At 31.3% G+C, this 14638-nt stretch overlaps 1 protein-coding gene across 2 annotated transcripts in view; it reads left to right on the top strand.

Annotated features, from left to right (window-relative positions):
• LOC143252000 (transmembrane protein 62-like) overlaps positions 1-14638 on the top strand; it is a 57164-nt gene that overhangs the window by 9826 nt on the left and 32700 nt on the right. For both annotated transcript variants that reach the window (XM_076503489.1, XM_076503490.1), the window contains exons 3-4: positions 7805-7942; positions 12327-12372. In XM_076503489.1, the coding sequence (XP_076359604.1) occupies positions 7805-7942; positions 12327-12372 (184 nt within the window). The remainder of the gene's footprint in view (positions 1-7804; positions 7943-12326; positions 12373-14638) is intronic.

The following is a 14638-nucleotide window of genomic DNA, read 5'->3' on the forward strand; positions in this document are numbered from 1 at the left end:
GAAGCAATTACATCTCCTTGCATAGGATTTCATCTAGTCTAACTATTGAAGCATTTATATGGAAATAATGTTCAACTTTCTGCAGAAACTCTAGCATTAGATCTGGTTATAAACCCTGCTTTAATTTCAGGAAGATATTTTCACATACTGAAGTTCCAGCTATATCTGCTTTTCTTCATGGCTGATAAAAAACAAAACCTAGCATTTGTGGAAAATCATAGTATGAATTTGTTTTACCAGCTGTACATTCCAAAGAAATTACTAAATTATTTACAATTCATTTGAGTGGAAATGTCTCAACAGCTTTTTTGAAAGAAATTTGACAGGATTTATCTGTATTCTTTCAATGTTATATTAAAGCCTAAGTAAGATATTTCTGGTTTACAAAATCAGTTTTAGTAATTTTAAAATTTAAGGTTGCTTTCTGAAGTCTGTAAAGCCTAAAGGTATTTTATATGCTTTTCAAAAGTTGATTATAATATTACATTGTAAAGTTATTAGGTGACAATACAAAAAGATCCATAGCTATGTTTTCAGTACTAGATAGCTTTTACAGACAATGGGACGAGATGGCTAAGTGTGACATCAAAAGAAAGGATATATTTGACCATGCAAATCCTTACCTGTATAGGGTTAAAACTGATCTGTCCTTGTCACTCCATGGTCACCTTGTTTTTTCCCACTCATTTTAAAAATGCTCCCAAACATTTTGCAACATACTGTAAAAGGGTATGACTTTTTTAATTCTTGTACTTAATGAAACTCATGACCCTAATAATAATAAACAAAAACAAAGTGTACTGCCTCATTGAACATTTTGCAACATACTGTAAAAGGGTATGACTTTTTTTAATTCTTGTACTTAATGAAACTCATGACCCTAATAATAATAAACAAAAACAGTGTACTGCCTCATTGAACATTTTGCAACATACTGTAAAAGGGTATGACTTTTTTAATTCTTGTACTTAATGAAACTCATGACCCTAATAATAATAAACAAAAACAGTGTACTGCCTCATTGAACATTTTGCAACATACTGTAAAAGGGTATGACTTTTTTAATTCTTGTACTTAATGAAACTCATGACCCTAATAATAATAAACAAAAACAAAGTGTACTGCCTCATTGAACATTTTGCAACATACTGTAAAAGAGTATGACTTTTTTAATTCTTGTACTTAATGAAACTCATGACCCTAATAATAATAAACAAAACAAAGTGTACTGCCTCATTGAACATTTTGCAACATACTGTAAAGGGTATGACTTTTAATTCTTGTACTTAATGAAACTCATGACCCTAATAATAATAAACAAAACAAAGTGTACTGCCTCATTGAACATTTTGCAACATACTGTAAAAGGGTATGACTTTTTTAATTCTTGTACTTAATGAAAGTCATGACCCTAATAATAATAAACAAAAACAGTGTACTGCCTCATTGAACATTTTGCAACATACTGTAAAAGGGTATGACTTTTTTAATTCTTGTACTTAATGAAACTCATGACCCTAATAATAATAAACAAAAACAAAGTGTACTGCCTCATTGAACATTTTGCAACATACTGTAAAAGGGTATGACTTTTTTAATTCTTGTACTTAATGAAACTCATGACCCTAATAATAATAAACAAAACAAAGTGTACTGCCTCATTGAACATTTTGCAACATACTGTAAAAGGGTATGACTTTCTTAATTCTTGTACTTAATGAAACTCATGACCCTAATAATAATAAACAAAAAACAAAGTGTACTGCCTCATTGAACATTTTGCAACATACTGTAAAAGGGTATGACTTTTTTTAATTCTTGTACTTAATGAAACTCATGACCCTAATAATAATAAACAAAAACAAAGTGTACTGCCTCATTGAACATTTTGCAACATACTGTAAAAGGGTATGACTTTTTTAATTCTTGTACTTAATGAAACTCATGACCCTAATAATAATAAACAAAACAAAGTGTACTGCCTCATTGAACATTTTTCAACATACTGTAAAGGGTATGACTTTTTTTTTCTTGTACTTAATGAAACTCATGACCCTAATAATAATAAACAAAAACAAAGTGTACTGCCTCATTGAACATTTTGCAACATACTGTAAAAGGGTATGACTTTTTTAATTCTTGTACTTAATGAAACTCATGACCCTAATAATAATAAACAAAAACAAAGTGTACTGCCTCATTGAACATTTTTCAACATACTGTAAAAGGGTATGACTTTTTTAATTCTTGTACTTAATGAAACTCATGACCCTAATAATAATAAACAAAAACAAAGTGTACTGCCTCATTGAACATTTTGCAACATACTGTAAAAGGGTATGACTTTTTTAATTCTTGTACTTAATGAAAGTCATGACCCTAATAATAATAAACAAAAACAGTGTACTGCCTCATTGAACATTTTGCAACATACTGTAAAAGGGTATGACTTTTTTTAATTCTTGTACTTAATGAAACTCATGACCCTAACAATAATAAACAAAAACAGTGTACTGCCTCATTGAACATTTTGCAACATACTGTAAAAGGGTATGACTTTTAATTCTTGTACTTAATGAAACTCATGACCCTAATAATAATAAACAAAACAAAGTGTACTGCCTCATTGAACATTTTGCAACATACTGTAAAAGGGTATGACTTTTTTAATTCTTGTACTTAATGAAACTCATGACCCTAATAATAATAAACAAAAACAAAGTGTACTGCCTCATTGAACATTTTGCAACATACTGTAAAAGGGTATGACTTTTTTAATTCTTGTACTTAATGAAACTCATGACCCTAATAATAATAAACAAAAACAAAGTGTACTGCCTCATTGAACATTTTGCAACATACTGTAAAGGGTATGACTTTTTTAATTCTTGTACTTAATGAAACTCATGACCCTAATAATAATAAACAAAACAAAGTGTACTGCCTCATTGAACATTTTGCAACATACTGTAAAAGGGTATGACTTTTTTTAATTCTTGTACTTAATGAAACTCATGACCCTAATAATAATAAACAAAAACAAAGTGTACTGCCTCATTGAACATTTTGCAACATACTGTAAAAGGGTATGACTTTTTTAATTCTTGTACTTAATGAAAGTCATGACCCTAATAATAATAAACAAAAACAGTGTACTGCCTCATTGAACATTTTGCAACATACTGTAAAAGGGTATGACTTTTTTAATTCTTGTACTTAATGAAACTCATGACCCTAATAATAATAAACAAAAACAAAGTGTACTGCCTCATTGAACATTTTGCAACATACTGTAAAAGGGTATGACTTTTTTAATTCTTGTACTTAATGAAACTCATGACCCTAATAATAATAAACAAAAACAAAGTGTACTGCCTCATTGAACATTTTGCAACATACTGTGAAAGGGTATGACTATTTTAATTCTTGTACTTAATGAAAGTCATGACCCTAATAATAATAAACAAAAACAGTGTACTGCCTCATTGAACATTTTTCAACATACTGTAAAAGGGTATGACTTTTTTAATTCTTGTACTTAATGAAACTCATGACCCTAATAATAATAAACAAAAAAACAGTGTACTGCCTCATTGAACATTTTGCAACATACTGTAAAAGGGTATGATTTTTTAATTCTTGTACTTAATGAAACTCATGACCCTAATAATAATAAACAAAACAAAGTGTACTGCCTCATTGAACATTTTGCAACATACTGTAAAAGGGTATGACTTTTTTAATTCTTGTACTTAATGAAACTCATGACCCTAATAATAAAAAACAAAAACAAAGTGTACTGCCTCATTGAACATTTTTCAACATACTGTAAAAGGGTATGACTTTTTTAATTCTTGTACTTAATGAAACTCATGACCCTAATAATAATAAACAAAACAAAGTGTACTGCCTCATTGAACATTTTGCAACATACTGTAAAGGGGTATGACTTTTTAATTCTTGTACTTAATGAAAGTCATGACCCTAATAATAATAAACAAAACAGTGTACTGCCTCATTGAACATTTTTCAACATACTGCAAAAAGGGTATGACTTTTTTTAATTCTTGTACTTAATGAAACTCATGACCCTAATAATAATAAACAAAAACAGTGTACTGCCTCATTGAACATTTTGCAACATACTGTAAAAGGGTATGATTTTTTTAATTATTGTACTTAATGAAACTCATGACCCTAATAATAATAAACAAAAAACAAAGTGTACTGCCTCATTGAACATTTTGCAACATACTGTAAAGGGTATGACTTTTTTAATTCTTGTACTTAATGAAACTCATGACCCTAATAATAATAAACAAAACAAAGTGAACTGCCTCATTGAACATTTTTCAACATACTGTAAAAGGGTATGACTTTTTTTAATTTTGTACTTAATGAAACTCATGACCCTAATAATAATAAACAAAAAACAAAGTGTACTGCCTCATTGAGCATTTTGCAACATACTGTAAAAGGGTATGACTTTTTTTTAATTCTTGTACTTAATGAAAGTCATGACCCTAATAATAATAAACAAAACAGTGTACTGCCTCATTGAACATTTTGCAACATACTGTAAAAGGGTATGACTTTTTTTAATTCTTGTACTTAATGAAACTCATGACCCTAATAATAATAAACAAAAACAGTGTACTGCCTCATTGAACATTTTGCAACATACTGTAAAAGGGTATGACTTTTTTAATTCTTGTACTTAATGAAACTCATGACCCTAATAATAATAAACAAAAACAAAGTGTACTGCCTCATTGAACATTTTGCAACATACTGTAAAAGGGTATGACTTTTTTAATTCTTGTACTTAATGAAACTCATGACCCTAATAATAATAAACAAAACAAAGTGTACTGCCTCATTGAACATTTTGCAACATACTGTAAAAGGGTATGACTTTTTTAATTCTTGTACTTAATGAAACTCATGACCCTAATAATAATAAACAAAAACAAAGTGTACTGCCTCATTGAACATTTTTCAACATACTGTAAAAGGGTATGACTTTTTTAATTCTTGTACTTAATGAAACTCATGACCCTAATAATAATAAACAAAAACAAAGTGTACTGCCTCATTGAACATTCTTTAAACAAATTGGGTAACATTAAAAAACTAGCACATGGATCAATCATTTGAACTTGTTAACACCAAAAGAGCACTAATTAATACTATACATATTGCATACACTAGTACTTTATGTTGAAATATAATTGTGGAAGATGCAGGTAAATTGCTGTACATTAAGCACAAAAGGTACTCACCTACTAGAATACTGTCAGATTTTAGGTATGGGCCAGATTCTTTACAGTACGTGTCTGTGACTTGTTAACAGTACATTTCAACAAGAAACAAACAGCAATACAGTTGACTTGTAATATATTAAAACAAGTGGAACATGTATACAAATGATTGTTGCACTGTTGGTTACCACAGTTGTATCCAGAGCTTTAAATAATTGTTGTTGTTTTTTTATTTATTAAAGTCATTACAGGCTGGTTCAATTACTTTGGAACACAGTTGGCAAGATAAGTTATTTTTCTCTACTCTGTTATTATAATATAGTCTGTGATTATTTCACTTTAAAATCCCCATTATAATTATTGATTACCACAGTTGTATCCAGAGCTTTAAATAATTTTTTTTTCATCAAAGATCACCCAGGCTATAGATTTCAATTTACAAGATGAATTCTTTTTCTCTACTTCATTATTACAAGATAATCTGGGAACATTTCACTTTAAAAATCACATGTTTTTGACCTATCTTTTGAACTAAATTTTCAACATGAATTTATACTTCAAGTCTAGAACTTTCCATACACCTGTAGATATGATAATGCAACAATACCCAAATAAAATAATGAAAAAAACTTGGAAAGTTTTACAAACATAATGCAATAAATATAACAATCATCAATTCATAACTGTTGAACTACACAGCATAGGATTTGTAAAAAGTAGTGTAAACAAACTTGTGATAAACTGTCACTTATAAAAAAACAACAAAAAAACACCTAAATTTAACACTCCTGCCACATAAAGCATCTAAATCATATCAAATTTGAACAGAAAAAGTCGTGTCTATCTAACAAAAAGCTTTTATAAGTATTATAATGATAAATACCTAAAAAAAAATACTAAAATAATTACAAGAGTTAAAAAAAATGAAGAGTAATGTTATTTTAAACATGAATGATGTTTTCATAAAAGAAGCTCTCACAAGAACTGATGAGTTTATATCATTAGTTTATTTTTACATTTTAATGATTGAGTTACTGAATTAGGAATGGCAGCACATAATCTTATTAGCTTTGCCAAAAACAAACTAATTTGTTAGTTTTCCATTGTATGCAGGTGCATTCTCTTTCTTCAAATGTATTTTTCAAGCAGTTCTATTTTATTAGGCTTCAAGTAATTGCATCATTGTGATAACTTAATTACACATATTTTGACAAAATTATACTTAACTGGACAATAAGAAAAAATTTTATTTTAAAAATATTTTTAGTCTAAAACTACTCATATTTACTGTATAAATCTGCAATTCATTTAAAAAATTAATTTTTAGGCACAAAATGCAAGTGAACATCACTAGTTAAATTGTAGTCATTTCCAGACAACTGATTCAACAAACTCTAATTCTTAAGTGTTTTCATAATATTTTATTTCAAATATGAAAGTACTTTAGTTGAGTCCTTGAAAAATGGGTACCTGTCAGAAAAAATTACATAATCAATGCAAAAGTAAAGAATACACATTTCAATAAAATTACTCAATTAAGGAACAAGAGGTTCCCAAAGTTTCATGAATTTGAGATGAAGATGGTACTATCCTCTTTCCTACCTTGCCAGATGACTAGGTTTTGGATTGTAGTTGACTACCAGTGGTATAATCTTCATCCTTTCCCCACATTGATGTAGGCTCCCAGTGGCATCAGTTTTGGATGTAGTTGATTTACCATGTATAATCTATCACACCCTAGCCACTCTACACCTAGGAGCACATCTTTTCCATTTTACCCACTTTTATAATTTTTGGATTTGAATTTCTAAATATTGCATAGTTATTATCAATTTTCAGTCATAGTTCTCTCCCAGTTGAATGTGCTGCCCCATTCTTTGCCCATATATGCAACATCTTTCTGTGATGGGTGAGAAATATACTTGGTTCATAAGTGATGCAGGTCCCTACATTTGATCTTAGAAACTCACTCTCATATTATGGAGTGTTATTTGGGCATTTTCAAAGGATGATTTTTCTTTCTCTTGCATCAGCCTCTCCCTCGATTTATTATGGGATTCTAGCTATTTATGCAAGAGGGGATAATATACTGAATCAAAAGTTATAATTTTCTTATGTTGAAAATGTACATCTAATCGGTATGTATCTCTGTTCACACTTCCCACTTTTCCTCCCCACTGAAAACCAGTGCTTCCATCTTATGCCAAAACTCAACATGATAGTTCAGTAGAATTGAATAGAAGGAGTTGCATTGGTGAAAGGTTGATGCATGAGAAATGCACTGGAATCAGTCAATTTCAATGAAGGAGAGATAAAAGGCTTGTAGCATGCATAAAGTTTTTTTTTTTTTATATAGAGGACAACACTGAATGAGAACAGTTGTTTTGGTGACAATTATGTAATTGACCCATATATCTCTGACACTTCCTCTTTTTAATTTTGAAATGAAATATAAAAAGTGTTTAAGATTAATGTGAAACTCCTCATTTATAAGTCATAGTACTTTTAGGAATCTGGATATTAATTAATTATTTTATTTACAGGGGATCTTACCCATGCCATAAACCCAGGTACTATTGGATCACAAGAATACAAGGAAGAGTGGAAAATATACTCTCAAGTACTTCATGAAAGTGGAGTATTTGGGAAAACAAAATGGTTAGACATACGTGGCAATCATGGTAAGACAGTCTGTTGAATTTTGTTTTCTTATTGAATGGAAAATTTCTGTTTGTATTAACCACACCTCTTAATTAAAGAAAATCAAAGCATGTGATGAAATAGCTCAATGTATAAGTTTTGTTCACATAGACTTGTGTTAAATACCAGAACTGGACACCTAGACAGGCATATTTAGGGGTTAGAGCTGCATTATCAAACCTGAGTTGTCTCTTAATTTCTTTGGATAAGTACAACATAATTCTTCACACACACAACCAAATTATAAGACATAGTTGAAAGTTTGTACAATAGTCTAAGAATTGGTGGTATTAACAGAATTAGCATTATACTTATAAGAAAAAACTGTGGTGATAATAGTGCATTGAAGTTAATGTTAAAGGTGAAAAATATTTCTACCATATTTCATTTATAGCATTGTTTCTTTTTCTTATTTATGTAAAATTACTTTAGTACAAAGAAAAGTTCTGTTACTGAGTTACTTTGAAATACATGCTGTTTTGATAAAAAATTAACTGTAGTATAAGTCTATAATACATTTGTATTTGTTTATGTAAACCTAAAGGAAGTTTAAAAACATATACAAGTAATTAACTTCAAATTAGACTTTATTAGTTTAAGCTCTGGAGAATTACATTTAAAATTATTCCTTTAGCTTTTAAAACTAGATTTTACCACTACCATATAGTGATAAATTGAACTGCACCTAGTTAGAAAACAGCCTGATATGACTAATTTGACTAAACATGTAACAATTAACCTTAAGATTAATTTACCACTGATACTGGAATAAAATTTATTGCTTCATTGAGCATGTAGGTACACACTTTCTAATTTTTCACATGCATAGATATATGAATAATAACACTCGTGCATCTTAAGATTCTGTTACATTGTTGGTTTCACTGACATTTACAGTGGCATTCAGACTGGTAAATTTATGAATTTGTAAAAGTATACACATGCATATAAAAATGTCTGATTTATTAAAATTGTTACCTTACCTGTTTCATTTGACTTGCATCTCCAGATACATGACCTATAAGGTCTTCTAGATGCACATATATATGTCCAGTTAATCTTATATGGAATTTAAATTCTGATACAGACTTACCTCTTCTCATACAAAGATGTCTTGATCTTCTTTCTGCCCCTAAACATTGCTAAAAAATATGAATGTTTAGCACACCAGAAATTTCATGCCAGTTTTGAAGATGTGTATAAGATGTGACTACCCTCTACTGGTGGTATTGCTTCACCAATATTTTTACAGCTAGCTCCCTCTTATTCTCACACTCAATCCTCACTTTCTCAATTTTCAAACATCATTTAGACATGCTCTTTTGCATTTAACTGCTGTTTACTATTTTATTTTATTAAAATTTCAGTAACTTTTTCAACAGTTTTATTTTACTGTGTTTGCATTCAGTTGAGTCAAATTAGTTTTTTTGCATTTTTTTATTGGTATCAAATTATATGGCAATTGAAAATGACTTTGTAATTCAATGTACTGATATCTGAAGTTCCCATTATAGTAGACAGCATTACTGGTATGACTACCCAAGGCACTGTGTTCAACTTCACCTGTTGAGGAGGTGCAGGCATTATTTTGCAGGGAGCTAGATTCCTACACTCGGCTGGTAGGCTGCATTTTATCTTGACATTGTTTTTGAAGATAAATACAATCAAGGAGAATAAAATTAGATTCACTTTTTCCAGTGCCTTCTTACTTTGTTTTGTCACACACTACACCCCTACAGGATTTATCTTCTTCTCTCATTATGTTGACATTTTCAATTGAATATGTGTACTATTAATGTTATCAAAATCCTTTACTGTTCCTCTTATGTTGTCCAATATCAAGTCTGTACTTTCTCCCTAAGACCTTTGTTGCTCAGGAAAATAATTTGGTTTTCATATCCATTTCTTTACCTTCCATCTCTCATCTGTACTTCCATTCCAATCCCAGTGGACTTCTTTGTCAATTTACTTCTGTAAAGTTTTATGTTGCACACACTCTTTCCTTTTGTGGTTCCATTCCTGCCTTTTTGTTCTCTGGAACCCTTCTCTTTCTCAGTATTTCTTGGCACACTAACTTGTTGGATTCATTGACTCTTTATGCTAGTGTATTCAAACCTTATCCATGTAAGGTCACATTCTCCTCATTATTTCTTGTCATTAGATTCATCATATCATATGTCTTTAGCTGCTCATCTTCACCGTTTTTAGAAGAAGTTGTTCAGGTCAGAATGAGAACTTCTTCATAATCATTTGTTTCTCATTATCTGCACTATCTGGCTGTATCTTTCTCAGGTGGATATCATCTCCCTCCCATGTAAATTCTACACATGTCTGTTTGCCTTTACATGAGTATGTCTTTGCACATAATTTCATTTATGTTTTCTTTTCACCAAACATTCTTTAACTGCTACTAAAGGATCCCACTCTGTAGCAATTGTTTCTTCAGACAGGCTTCCACTCAAGCCTGCATTAGATACCTGTAGAGCTATAATGCTCACTGTAAAGATGAGGAGTTTTATGTGTTTTTGGTATCCATAAGTTTAACTCAGTGGTGGACTGTCACTCCTGTATTATCAGGAGTAAAGCAAAGGGGGGATTTCTGCCACTCCCTGTTGTCCTTTGATTGCATAAATTGAAGATGGTCTGCTTTTCAAACTAGAGAATCATGAAAACCCATTGCATTTGCTCCAGAGTGACATTCCTCCAGACTCCTCACTGATTTTCTTTCCCTTTTTCTCCAACTAGAGTACGTTAAGTCCTTAACTCTTACCAGTTCTCTGTCATTGGGGTGGTCGACCAAAAAACTTTCTACTGAGTGTGAAGTAGAAATTTACTATATAATACAACCACTTTTTTATACACTAAGTGAGAAGAGGACAAAGCTGGGTTCCCTCCTTCTCTTTCTCCTGGATGCTTATTCCCATATCGACTGAATGTTGGTTGGAACAGGATCAGGCTGTGTGAAATCCTTCTTGTAATACTGGGCTCAGGGTAACACTGCCATGTGTCTACAATTGAGTGTAGTAGAAGTACCCCTTGTTTTTAATTCTGGTTGCAGGAGATGTTCTGTCTTGATCATACAGTTGAGTGTGGGGGACTTCGTCTGCCTCGTAATACCGGTGGCAGAATGTATGTACATTTCTCCTACTGTTGAGAAAATGTTCTACATCCTTCTTGTAATTCTGGGTCCAGGATATGTCTTTCTTGCATTTACAGTTGGGTGAGTTGCAGTTACTGCTCTTAATACTGATTCTTGTGGTTGTTGAGATAGTGACATGATTTCATAATGCCAAGTTTGTTGTACTTCTTGCTTCTGCAGTTGTTTTGGAAGTTTGTTTGGTTTTGGCTGAATGCTAACTTCCTCTTTGTAATTCCAATTGTTTCATGTATGACACACTGTTTACTTGCAATTGAGGTTGATGTGTGTATGTATATATATTTCACAGTCCATATACCCTAACCACAATGTTTATTGCAAACTCATTTTTATTTGGATGATCCTCAACCTTCTAATGCTGAGGATGGGTTGTGAAACCTTGTCTGTCCAGTTAAGGTTGGGTAGCTAGCTAGCCTTGGTTAGTTATTTTCTCCAACATTATATATCAACAAACTGTTTCTTGCCTTGCCATTTCTTCTCTGGTTGGTATTGAGTTTGCTTTAAGTTTCCATTTCATAGAGCAGCTCTTCAGGTATGTGAGCCAGCTGTTTTCTGGTCTTGTTTATGAGATGGAAGATGATTCAAATTTGTTCTTTTGTTATGGATTGTGCTTCTGAAAATGAATTAAGGTGTGCTTCAGTTTTGTCTTTGAACATACCAATTATTTTTGGGCAGTCATCTTCCTCTTGGTTTCACTTAGGTGCCTATACATGTATCTCCACCTTTTCACTGTGAGATTCCAGTTTTTTGGGAGAAGAAGTAAGACTATATTGGAAATTAAGATATTATTACACTGAAAATATATTTCTAATAGGTACCTAACTCCCTCTCACACTTCCCATTAGTCCTTACAGCTGGTGTTCATTTTACCAATTCTCAGAAGTGAGAATTCAGCAGGAGAATCAGAGGGAGCTAACTATGCCAATGTACATGGTACAATACTATTGGTGGATGGTGTTCACGTGCTATATATGTGTTCAAAAATGTTGAAATCTGTGTGGGTATATGGACTGGTGTGCTGAGTATCAAACATTTTTAGCAATGATTAGGGGGCAGAAAGAAGTTTGAATAGTTTTGTGTGTTAAGAGGTAATTACCTACTGAAAATATATTTTTAGTGTAAAAAAACTAAGAGTAATGTTTTTACAGTAATATAGATATGAGGAAAGTATGTATAATGATGAGTGTAATTTATATTTCTGTTTTCAGATAACTTCAATGTTATTTCTCTTGATAGTGAATCAAATTATTTCAGGTAAGTGACATGAATGTGTTATTATAACACTAGTAATAAGGAAACTTTTTATTTTGTAATTTTGATTGATGTTATAAAAGATATGATTATGCATTTCAGCTTTTCCTGAGGTTCAACATTTACATTTCACTTAGTTTTTAAAGAATATTTTAAATAATTTATACAAAAGTGCTTATATTTTATAAAGCAAGAAACAAGTGTTATAGAAAAAAGTTATATGAATAATAATCAGTGATGTTGAGAAAACCCACTTGTAGAGAAATATATATGTAAAAACGGCTCGTTTGGGTTGAGAAAATTTTTATGTGGAGAAGCGAACAACATTTCGACCTTCTTCAGTCATCGTCAGGTTCACAAAGAAAGAAAGAGGTAACTGACTGATAGCTGACCACCTGATTGAAGGGGGTTGTGTAACTGAGTATAGGAATATAGAGGGTGTGCTTAGATGTTTGATTATATTTATTAATATAGGTATAAAGGTGTTCCTTTGTATTGGTTTATTTTGGGCTTGAGTTGTTGTATAAATAAGGCTTCTTTAATTTTGCATTTGTGTATGTTTGTTTCTTTATTTAGTATTTGGGTGTTTTCTATGGTTATGTTGTGGTTATTTGATTTGCAGTGTTCGAAAACGTGTGAAGGTGACTTTTTGTGTTCTTTAAATCTGGTTTCCATTTTTCTATTTGTTTCTCCAATATAAAAGTCATGGCAGTTATTACATTGTATTTTATAAATAATGTTGGTGTGGTATTTGTCAGTGTAGTTTTTACATAGTATAGACCTTAGTTTTGTGCCTGGTTTTTGAATAAATTTAGTATTAACTGGAATGTCATATTTTGTTATTAGTTTTTGCCAAATGTTGGTTATTTTTCTGCTGATGTCAGGAATATGTGGTATGCAGCAGTATATGGTTTCGTGAATTTTTTCAATTCGTGGGATATATTTACTTTTGTTAGTTGATTTTGCTTTTTGTCTAGGTGTGTGCATATAATGTTTTCTATGGTTTGTGGAGGAAACTTATTGATGTTGATGAAGTATTGTTTTATTTTGTCTAATTCTTCGTTAATTTTATCTGGTGAGCATAGTTTTATGGCTGTGTTTATTTGGTTTCTTAGTATGTTGAGTTTTTGTTTTGTTTCATGTGCTGAATCCCAAGGAATGTATACTCCAGTATGGGTAATTTTTCGATGGATTTCTGTTTTGAATTGTGTATCGGTTCTTGTAATTTTGAGGTTAAGAAATGATATTTGATTGCTTTCTTCCTGTTTACATATGAAGTTAATGTTGGGATGTATAGAGTTAATGTGATTGAAAAAAATTAAGTGTTCTGCAGATGTGAATCCCTCAATCGTGTTGTCTACATATCCGTACCAGTATAGTGGTGGATGTAATGCTGTGTTAATTGCTTGTGTTTCAACTTGTGTCATAAAAATATTGGCTAGAACTGGTGATACTGGGTTGCCCATGCTTAGGCCATTTGTTTGTATACAGTTGTGGTTGTTGAACATGAAGTTTGTCTTCATGGTGGTGAATTCTATGAGGGTTGCTAATTTGGCAAAAAATCAATAAAATATGGCATTCCAGTTAATACTAAATTTATTCAAAAATCAGGCTCACAACTAAGGTTTATACAATGTAAAAACTACACTGACAAACATCACACCAACATTATTTATAAAATACAATGTGATAACTGCCACGACTTCTATATTGGAGAAACAAGTAGAAAAATGGAAACCAGATTCAAAGAACACAAAAAGTCACCTTCACACATTTTCGAACACTGAAAATCAAATAACTACAACATAACTGTAGAAAACACCCAAATACTAAATAAAGAAACAAACATAAACAAATGCAAAATTAAAGAAGCCTTACTTATACAACAACTCAAGCCCAAAATAAACCAATACAAAGGAACACCTTTATACTTATAAATAAATATAATCACACATCTAAGCATGCCCTTTACATTCCTATACTCAATTATACAACCCCCCTTCAAACAGGCAGTCAGCTATTGGTCAGTTACCTCTTTCTTTCTTTGTGAACCTGACGATGACCAAAGAAAGTCAAAACGTTGTTGACTCCTCTACATTGAAATTTTCTCAACCCAAACCAGCCATTTTTGCATATATATATGAATAATAACTTAAGTTCTGCTTTGCCTTATGGTTACCATACATATTTGCATGGTAACAGTTACTGTAATTAAAGTTTTGTACATCTTTTTCTGATTATCATTGCAGAAACATCAGAAACTTTGAGC

Source organism: Tachypleus tridentatus, chromosome 6 (assembly GCF_004210375.1).
Source record: "Tachypleus tridentatus isolate NWPU-2018 chromosome 6, ASM421037v1, whole genome shotgun sequence".
Taxonomy (NCBI): domain Eukaryota; kingdom Metazoa; phylum Arthropoda; class Merostomata; order Xiphosura; family Limulidae; genus Tachypleus; species Tachypleus tridentatus.